At 39.3% G+C, this 11,032-nt stretch overlaps 1 protein-coding gene across 2 annotated transcripts in view; it reads right to left on the minus strand.

Moving 5' to 3' along the window:
• Positions 1–10,438, minus strand: part of LOC111600486 (protein bric-a-brac 2) — a 38,051-nt gene extending 27,613 nt beyond the window's left edge. For both annotated transcript variants that reach the window (XM_023316613.2, XM_023316612.2), the window contains exons 1-2: positions 10,282–10,438; positions 4,409–6,391 (exon numbers count right to left, since the gene is read on the minus strand). In XM_023316613.2, the coding sequence (XP_023172381.1) occupies positions 4,409–6,268 (1,860 nt within the window). In that variant the 5' untranslated portion in view covers positions 6,269–6,391; positions 10,282–10,438. The remainder of the gene's footprint in view (positions 1–4,408; positions 6,392–10,281) is intronic.
• Positions 10,439–11,032: the final 594 nt, after the last annotated feature.

Consider the following 11,032-nt stretch of genomic DNA (forward strand, 5'->3'; position numbering starts at 1 on the left):
TACTCCGGAAACAGTTGACAAACGCATTGACCCAAACTCTGATTCACACGATCCACAAAGAAATGGGCGCTCTCTCTCTCCCTCCCTCCCTCCCTCTCTCTCTGTGTAGTAGCTAACGACCTCTGCTCTGCGCTCTCAAGTTGGAAGTTCAAGCAACCCGATTTACATAAATCGGCATCGACATTCGACATGGAGGCTTAAAGACAAGTAACTCGCAGACTCTGCGACTCGCATATTACAGTTATGACTAATACTTCAGACAAAGAATCTGCCTCTCCCACTCCCTCTCTTCATTTCTCTCTCTCCACTCCATCTCTCTCTCTATCTCGGCAGCTGCTCACTGAGCTGTCAAAGAACTTTTCCGCACTTGGCAATTTTCAGTAATTTTCTTGCAAAAACAATTGCTTGCCATGAATGCAAACCAAAGAGCAGCTGCTTGACTGATTGATAGCAGCAGAGATACCCTCTAAATGCTGAAAAGCATATTGAAGCTGGCTTAATTAGTAAATTGAGCTAATATATTCTATTGCCTAGATGAAAATGGAATCTTAAAGCTTGGCTACAGCTAATAGCTCTGACTACTTGATTGATTAACTGATTGATTAACAGTATTTGGGGTTCATAAATTGAAGTAAAGAATAACTAAGTCAAGATCATTTTAGGAATAATTTCATTTAGATTTGCACAAGCACATTTAGTTGTAGAAAAGCAGTCTAATTGGGCATATAGATATCATAAATATCTATTTTGTTTTCATAATTAGGCAGCTTAGTTAATATGCTCTTCACAAATTTGGGCACGCGGTATGCACACACAAGCGCCTTGCTAGGAAAATCCACCAAAAAGTCAAGGAACTCAAGTGAGCGTCACACAAAATGATGTGTAAACACATCGTGAGAGAGAGAGAGAGAAAGTGGGCGAGTGGCTGTGTGGGGGAGGGAGAAGCCAGAATTGTTGGCTAACAAAATGTACTGCACAGACACTGCCACGCCCACCCGCTCACACTCTAACGCCCAACGACTTATACGCAGCAGCCGTGGCATTTGCTACTTCGCGTAACTTTTGCTGACTGCTTGGTATGTCAGCGCTCTCGATGTCTGTGTGTGCGTGTGTTGACTACAAACTGCCTGTGAATGAAAGCTGAGTCAAGCTCTCGCTCGCTCGCCTCTCGGGAGAGTTCAGAGAGCAAGTGCCCCGACGGCTCTGACTCTATTAAGTAATAGGCGCTCAGTTTTTTGGCCAACATTTGCCGCCTACACGCAGTTGACTTCATCGGGCAGCTGTTGTCGTCGCTGGGGCTTGGGGCTTGGGGCTGGCTGTTGGTATGGGTTTCCTTTTGGGGGTTCGTCTTGACGGGGATTTCCCCATTGATGACAGCAAGGCGTCTGCTCGAGTTTTTGCTTTGCGCCCAAAAAAGTTTTTATTTTGGTTTTTTCTTGGCTGCCTCTCCCTCAGCTTCTTCTTCATTTATTTCGTTTTTATTACAATTTTCTCTTGATTTCATTTCAATAAATTAACAGAGCAACAGTAAATTGCGCCAGCAAAAAGATAATTAAGCGCAAAAATGAAGAAAATGGTTGCCATCGTCGTTGCTTTTTTCTGCTTCATTTTTGTTGCCCCTCATTTATGCAGCAGCTGCTACATATTGAATACTTTGTAGCTATCCATGAATATATATATATATATGTATGTACATATATATAAATATCTACAGCTCAGCATTCATATTCATAAGCCACACACACACATACACCCATCGAGCAGCGACAACGACGCATATAATGCATTATTTATGCCACAAATCAAACAAAAAAAAACAACAACAATAACAACAAATAAATATACAAATACTTACAATATTATATATATAATGCATACAGGTATTTCTTAAGTGCAAAAATAATATGAAAAATATCGGCACAACAAAAAAAAAAGCATTCGAAACTCAATGTCAAGAGTTTTACATAAAATCTTTGCAGCAGGCGAACTCAAACCTAAGTTGAAAACTAACTCAAATAGATATGTATAAAAATATAGACAAGACTGTAAGTACACTCAGAGAAAACTGCATAGGTAGCAGACCCGTTTCGCTCAGTGCAGCGACTGTAACTCCAGAAAGGCAAACTTATTTAGCTTAATATATATTTTACTCTATATTCTATCCACCTGTTTCTCTTAGTGTTCTCATCAGCTTTTATATTCTTCTTTCCTCATTTCGCTCAGTGCATATATTGCAATTTAATATTTATTTTATTCTGCATTTTATTTCCCCTTTTCTCTAAGTGCATTTGTTATTTATATTTCAGTTCTACTCATTTCTCTCAGTGCATTGAATGTAGCACATTTCGTGTTCTCTCTATTCTCATCACCCGTTTCGCTCAGTGATTAATATATAGAGAGCTCGACTTCTGTTTCTCTAATATTTATTGCAACTCATTTCTCTCAGTGTAATTTTTAATGTCCTTTTACTTTGCGTATTAATATTGCCAGCTATGCACCTTTCAACGCCTTTCTCTCAGTGTAGCACATGGAAACTTAGTCAAAGTTTATTTTTTCTTAAGCTGCTCGCCACTCGTTTCTCTCAGTGCACTCAGCACTGCATCTGAAGTGCAATCAATGTTGAAATTAAAGCTGCATTAGTCGGAATTATAGATAAATGCAATGCAACTCCTTGAGATAAACGAATAAAGACAACAACAACAACAACCAAACGTGTTGCAAGGCAAATATTTGCGCGCTTTTGTTTGCATTGCCATCAATTTTTGTCATTTGTTTAACTAATTTTTGTTGTTGCTGTTTTTTTTTTCTATTTGGCTGTTGTTGTTGTAGCTGAAGCCCACTTTTCTTTGGTCTATGCGTGCATTGCGCAATTTGGCCTCATTAGCATTAAATGTTGAATTATTTTTCAAGTCGTTGACGCAGTTAATGTCGAGACCTCAAACCCTCCATGCCGCTTCAGACCGAGCGTCTCCTTTGCCCTCGCTCTGCGAATGCAACGCAATTTTTTTGTTTTTACTTTATACAAATAGAAAATCGACTTTAATGTGCTATCTAATAGAAATAACAACCAACACACTTTAACTAGTTGTTGCTGCTGTTGTTGTTTTTGTGTAAATTCATTTGTAATAGGCATGCATTTATGCACTTTTCCAACTTTGCTGTTTGCTTGTCTTCAGCTTTTTGTTTTTTAGTCTCACGCGTCGTATGCGCATTATGTAAAACTAATTCAACTTCGATCGCTAGGCCTTTGGCTCGTTCACAAATGCAAAACTGGCAAATACTATCGAAATATATATATATATATTCCATATTATATAGCACACCTTCTACGTATGCTTAACCACCTGCCTTTAATTAGTCAATTAGCTAATCTGTCATCAATATTAATCTATTGACTGATTGTGCGCTCATTCAAGTAGTCATAATAATGTTAAATTAAAAAGAAAATTAGCTACATCATCAGCCACTTACGCAGGGTAAAAAAGAAATTCTAATCAACTCAAATTTAAGAACTTTGCACTAAGAATACGTTTTTTTAGGTGCAAAAATGTGATTATAATCGAAACTAAATTCCAAATTTGAACATATCAAAAAAGCACAAAAATTTAATAGTAATTCTTCTAGAATTTCAGAACTTTTTGAGATATGCTGGACGTGCGTCTTGAGCTTTTTAGACAGGCAGATCAGTTTGATCAGTTAAGTAGGCACATGAGTATGACATTTGCATATCCAGCTGAATGTTCAATCGGGAGTTGTTAGTCAAATCATATCCGAGGGGCTTAGTGCTAAAAGGTTTTAAACAAAATTTAGTATTTTAGGATTATGATTTTGTTGAAGCGAAAGTTTCTAGACGTATTCTCTAACAAATGGCATCAAATATAAAATTATTGTAAATTTTTTACTGCGAATATTTAGCAGAAGTTCTAGGCCAAGTAGTTTTAACTCAATTATAAATTAAATTATTATATAAATTTATATAATAATAATTATAATTATTATTATATAAATTTAAACAAACTAAAAATTTGCCTAAAAATTTTCAATCGCCAAATGTGTATCTTCAGCTTTTCTAGTTTCAAATTAATCGTAATTTCGTCAAGAATTAATTTTTTATATAAATAATATATATATATATATGAAAAGTAAAAGGTTACTGCCTAAATATAATAAAAAAAAATTAATTTATTTTTATTCCCTTTACTTTATAAAAACTCTCGCCAAAGTATTTTCTGCTTTAAAAAGTTTTAATATAAATTGAAAAACTTAAAAGCTAAATTGAAAGTAGCCAACTTGAAGAGTGTAGCAAGCATTTGAAAACCCCTTTTCTTGCAGTGTATACACATCTATGAAACATATATAGTTTCTATAGTTTTAGGCATATTAGCATCAGGCGAAATAGTCAACTCACCCGCTCCTCTTCACGTATCATCTCAGCAATTTCCGGTTTGATTTCCATGTCGTCATGATGTCCGCCCACCGAGGAGGCGGCATTGCCAGCGCCGGCTGCGCTGCCCGGCGCAGCAGCGCCGCCCGCAGCAGCGGCGGCCAGCGAAGCGCCCAGCACGCTGGCCATGGCAGCATGTGAATGCGCGAGCTGATGCTGTGCGGCCAATTGCTGAGCGGCAGCGGCGGCTGCATGATGATGCATGGAGGCGGCAGAGCCTGGTGGCGGAGGTGGCACGTTGGCAGAGGCGTGATGCGCTGCGGCAGCCACAGCGGCGGCCATGTGCGGCGGCAGCTGCGACTGTGCAGCAGCTGCTGCAGCCGCATTCTTATTGCCAGTTGGTGAGCCAAGTCCAGCTGCGGAGCTGCCATTGCTGTGCGCCGAGGGCGGCGGTGGAGGCGGCGGCGGTGGCGAGCGATAGGCAGCGGCTGATGAGCCATTCGAAGGAGCACCTGTCGAGCTGGAGCCGCTGCAGACTGTGGCTGCAGGCTGTGCGGATGCTGTGGCTGTGGAGCTGCTGTTGCTGCTGCTGTTGCAGTTGCTGTTGTTGCTGTTGCTGCTCGAAGCGGAGGAGGCCGGCAGCGTTTGTGGATTGGGCGAGGCAAAGGGATTGCGCACTATTGTGGACGTGGTCATGGCCAGCGGCAGCTGCGAGCTGTGCGCCGCCAGCTGTGAATTTGGTGACTCCGATCGCAGCGGACTGGGCGTGGCATAGCTGCCATCTCTCGAGCGCTTGCGCTGGCGCTGATTGAGATCGAGCGCAGTTTCAGCAGCGCGCAGCTTGGCCAGCAGGCGAGCACGCTTGGGCTTGAGCAGTTCATCGTCGTCTTCATCGTTCAGTAGGGCTGCCGCAGCAGCCAACTCGTCCTCGTCCTCATCGTCGTCGTAGACGCTCATGCGCTGCTCGGGCAGCATCGAGGCGCCGCCAATGCCCGCTCCGCTCGACCCGGCGCCCACCTCGGCCAGGCCGCGTATCTTCAAGGTTTCGGCCACCTTTAGCAAGGGATTGATTTGGTCCTGGCACACATTGATCTCGCCCTTGTACATGAACTCGACCAGAGCTTTCAAATCGCACCAGTTGACGTCGCGCATTATGATGATCGGGTGCTGGCAGGGATTGTCGTAGAACAGCGCCTGAAAGTAGGGTGAGCAGGCGGACAGTACCATTTTGTGTGCCTTGATCGACTGGCCATCGCAGGCGAGCGTCACGTCCACGAAGGATTCGTTCTGCAGCAGCTCATCGAAGACGTTTGTCAGATTCGATTGATAGTTGTTCCAGCGCAGGCAAAACTGTTGATTGTCTCCGCCCGCCGTGGGCGTCACCTTGCGCTGCGCCACGCCCACATTGACAGGTGGCAACAATTTGTGATTGATTTTGGGCTTGTGCTCCGGCTGCTCCACGCTCTTGCCGAACTCAAAGAGTCCAATCGCGGCCAAATTGTGGGCCACCAGCGGCTGCGGAGAGACGGGCAAGGAGCGGCTCTTCTTGGCCGTCAGCTGTATGCGCAGCTCCGGATCGCTGGGCTCACTGTGACCCACCACCTCGCTGGAGGTGAGCGGACGTGGCGGCGGGGTCAGCGGCTGTTCATTGAGCACAGTTGGCTTCTCAGCCCGAGTCTCCTCCTTCAGCTGGTGCTGCAGCTGCTCTGGCTGTGCCTCTGGCTCCTCTCGCTTGGCCAGCTCAAGTGGCATTTCGTGTTCCGCCTGCTTGGACAGCTCTGAATTTACCATTGTGTAGTCGCTCGGCTCGTATTGCTCGCCGCCGACGCTGCTGCTGTCTAGCGACTTCCGCTCGAAGTCCATAATGTCCTTGGTCATGTCCATGTTTCTGTCTCTGTTGGCTCTTCACTTGGTCCGAGTTGTGGCGTTTTGCTTGCTTCTCTGCTTACTCTCTATTTAGCACATTTTACGGCTTTTTCTCTCTCCGGTCGAGAAATTGTTTTTCAGCTGCAAGAAACGTAAAACAGAAGCGAAACACAAAATGCAAATTCGTTCGTTTCAGTGAAATCGTTAAGCAAACGCCAATCTTATGGATAAATGAAAGACAAGCAAAACTTTCAGTGCAAAATATAATATTATGATAATTGCTGTAGTATATATCTATAGCTATATAACTGCATGTATATATATAAATTCATATATTTTTATATACTTTGAGGCCTAATTTTGATATTATTATTTGTTTCAGATTATTATTATTGTTAGTGCTTACTCTGAATAGCATTGGGATTTGATGATTTTCATTATACTTACTTAATCTATTATAGTTATAGCAGTCCTGGCATATGTCAACTTCTCATCTACTCCTTATTCAAATTCATTAGATTCCCCTTTCATTTGATCAACATGTTCTTAGGCACTTTCCATAATCTATTTACTAGCTAATAGACTTCTGCTTTACAAATCTTAACCAAAATAGTTCTTATAGATCTTTCGCTTTCAAATGTTTACCACATAGAGTTAGAGAGCGCTAGATAGACAGACAGACAGACAGTTAGATAGATGGCTGTAAATTAATAAGGCACATGCATGTAGCTTACGCATACATCTATATTCTAAGGTAGCATAAGCTGAAACATAAACATATCTAATGTTTGTATTATTTATGTCTAATTGCTATAAATGCCTGAAGAATCAGTAACCGAGTTGATCTAGCTCTACCTATTCATTTGTCTGTCTATCAATCAGTCTCTTTCTATATGTATATATAGCTGAATTTGTCTACATATATGTAGCTATCTCTATTCTTGTATCTTCCTTTCTCGCTCTTTCTGTGCCTCTCATTTTGCCTCACTGTGTGTCGTTCTCGCTCTCTCTCTCTCTGTGTGTCTCACTTTCTCGCTCGCTCGCTTGCTTGCTCTCTCTCTCTATCTATCTATCTCTCTCTCTCTATCTATCTCTCTATCTATATATCTCTCTCTCTCTCTCTCTCTCTCTCTCTCTTTAGCTCTCTTTCTCTCTCTCTCTTTGTGTGTGTCTCACTTTCTCGTTCGCTTGCTTGCTTGCTCTCTCTCTCTCTGTTTTTTTATAAATACTTTGAATTTGATGATACAATTTTCAAACATTTACTTTATATTAATAAGTATATTATAAATAATAAGTAAAATATAAATATAAATAAATATAGTATAAATTTTGGATTTATTTATATTTATATATTTTATATATATATTTTTTTATCTATTTATTTTTCAATATCTTTTTAGGTACATCTTTCCCAACTCTATTATGTATATCTTTCTATAATACTTTGCTTGCTCAATAACTCTATTAAATAAGTTCATTAATCTTTGTTGCTCTCTCGAGCATTTCCATTTCTATTCATTTTGGCCCGCCACGCCTACCCTCGGCCCTCTCGCAGCAGCCCGCTGATTATTTTATTAGCAAAGCGCAAAAATTTATTTATATTTCATTTCGGCCTAATTTATTATGGAGATTTTCCAAACAATTATAGCGACTGTATACATATATATGCTACATATATATATATATACTCATGCGTATATCCAACTATTATCTATAAATATATATATAGCGTGTATATATATCTGTATTATCTTTTCATTTCATTTCTGTTTCGCTTTATAAATAAGTGGAATACATTTATATTTAATTAAATATTATTATTTATGGCTGACGCCGAACATTTGCGTAATTATATTTATTTAAATATATATAGATATATATATGTATGTGTGTGTATCTGCTGCTATGTTTGTGTGTGGCATGGGCGTGGCAGTGGGCAACAGCGCTTGTCTCTAACTGTGTGGGAGGCCTGCAAAAATGTGTCTCCCTTTGCAAGTGCGTGTGTGGGACTCTGTGTGTGTGTGCAAACACAGTGAGCCATAAAATTAATTTATTTTTATTATTATTGTTATTATATTTCTTTTGCTGCTTCTTCTGCGACTCTTTGCGACTCTATATGCTCGCGCATCACATGAAAAGCGGGCGTATTGGTTTTAAGACATGGCTAGATGACTTGCATTTGCAGCTAGTGCCTTGATTTCTGACTTGATTCGAGTTTCTATTAGCAAAGCGCACTGAAGGCGTGGCATATAGGCCAGCTATAAGCTACTTTACTTTGGTATAGCGCATCTGTGAACTAGAATTCCTTATTGCCACAGGAGACTGGGCGAGTGTATATTAAGCAAGTGCCTGAAAGCTATATCTACTTAGAGCTGGGCATAGCTAGATATATAATCTATATAGATTTCGAGCGAGCAAGCATCGTGCAGTCAGCTATGCTCATTCGCAAAGTTCTCACTTGTTTTGTTTTATGTTTATTATTTCATTCCAATTAAATTCTTGCGCTCCAGTCGAGACCTATTATTATTATTATTATTATTATTTTTATGCTACAACAAGAACAAGAACAATAAGAATTTGCCATTTGAAATTGCTTTTGTTTTTCTTATATATATTTATTGCTCTTGTTGTTGTTGTTGGCAACTTTTTGTTTGTTTTTTTCTTCTCCTAATTTTTTTTAGCTCTCGCAACTTTTTATTTGTTTATTTATTTTATTGCTGTTGTTGTTTTTGTTTTGCGCCTTGATTTCTAAGCAGCTCGAGAAATGCCATAAAAAATAAATATATATATATAATAATATAATTTTTAATGTTTTTATATATATATATATTTTTGGGCATTTCCTGTTTTAATTTTTTTCTTTAGAAAAAAATCGTAAAGCTGCGAAGCCTGCACATTGTTGTTGTTGTTGTTTTTTGATTAATTATTTATAATGCGCGCAGCTGTTGCGCCGCATAAAAATAAAAATTAAATTCGAAGCGAAGCAAAAAGTAAGAAAAAATAAAAAATAAATAAAAAGCGCAAGAGAAAAACATAAAATAAAAAATAAAAATGTGCACATTAAAAAAAAATTATATATATATATATATATATATATATATATATATATATATATATATATATATAAATATATATAAATCCAGCACAGGCCGGCTGCACACACACACGCACAGCAGTCAAAGTTTTTTTATTTATTTTTTATTTTAATATTTATTATTTTTATTTATTTAATTTACGAGTCCTGCGAAGTTTGCGCAGCGCCGCTTGCTTATAGCAGTTGCCTGACTGCCTGCCACACACACAGCACACCCAGCACACACACACGCACACACATACACATGTACACCTTTATATACATGCGCATATATATAAATATATATTTTTGTATTTATTTATTTACGCTTATTTATTATTTATGCAGCAAATAATAAATTACACAGCAGCAGCAGTTGATGTTGTTGTAGCTGTTGTTGCCTGCCGTTTTTATGACTCTGTCTGCTGCCTCTCTGTGTGTGTGCGTGTGTATTTTGGCGGGCAACAAGGAGCTGAAGCAAAGTTTTGCTGCTGCGCGCCCAAAAAATAAAACTTTTGCAAGGGCGCAAAAGATGTTGAAGAAGAAGAAGCGACAGCAGAAGCAGAAGAGCAACAACAACTTTTTACGAGCAACGGAGGCGTGGCAGTTGGAGGAGCAGGGGCTCGTGCACACGTTATAAATTTATAAATTACAATTTCAGCGCCGAAGACTAAGCAACAGCAACAGCAGCAGCAGCAGAAGCTGTAAAATGTGAGCGCTTATAATTTATATATAAAAACATTTATATATACCATAAATATTATATAAAAATAAGTAACTTGCTTAACAAATTGATAGAAATATATATAAATAAATATATATATATACGCCCTATAGTTCATAGATATATAACTAAAAGCTTACTGTAGTTGTTAACATATTTGATCAATTATTTTAATGCAATTATTTTTCCATTTTTTTTGTTGCATAATTATAATAATTAATTTATGACACATACATTTGACGAAACTAACTGAGTTTTCCACGTAGCTTTTCCAAGGTTTTCTTGTCGCACATTTGTTTTTGTTGTTTCAGTTTGTGCAGCGCGTGCAACACATTGCTTTTTGTTATTTATTTATTTATTTATTGCTTATTTGTTGTTTGTTTTTTGTTTCATTCACTCGCACACACGCACATACAACAAGACGACGACAACGACGCGGCACATTCGTTTATTATTATTATTATTGTTGTTGTTGTGGATGTTGTTGTTGTTGTTGTTTGAATATTTCGGCATACGCTGCTCAGACCAAACGTTGCGTTGCATTCACGACGAAAGTTAAATACGAACTGATTGCTCGGCAAAAGTATCTAACAGATACAATGAATGAAACTCGAAACGCGACGTCAGCAGCGCTGCTGGCGTCGTCGTCGTCGCTGCTGCTCTGCGAGAGCGTGAGCACGAGAGCGTGACAGAGAGAGCGAGTGCAAAACGCCGCATATGTTAGTGCCGCTTGTTTTTTGCGGCGAATTCGGTGAGCAAAGCGTCTTAAGAGACTCAACTGAGCTGCTTAAGAGAGCGGTAAAGTGTGCTCTTTGTTGTCGGCCTGGTGTTGCTTATGATCTTTCAAGAATTAATGATAAAGTGCAATTTTTTATTAATGAATAATTATTTTATATTGGTAAAAGTTAAACGTGACTGTACTTTTGAGCTACAGCAGCAGCAAGCAGCTGTTGCTTAGGCTCTGTGCATTTATTTGTCTTCAGTC

The sequence above is a fragment of the Drosophila hydei genome, unplaced genomic scaffold, assembly GCF_003285905.1.
Source record: "Drosophila hydei strain 15085-1641.00,03,60 unplaced genomic scaffold, DhydRS2 tig00000283-arrow-arrow-pilon, whole genome shotgun sequence".
In the NCBI taxonomy this organism is placed as follows: Eukaryota; Metazoa; Arthropoda; class Insecta; order Diptera; family Drosophilidae; genus Drosophila; species Drosophila hydei.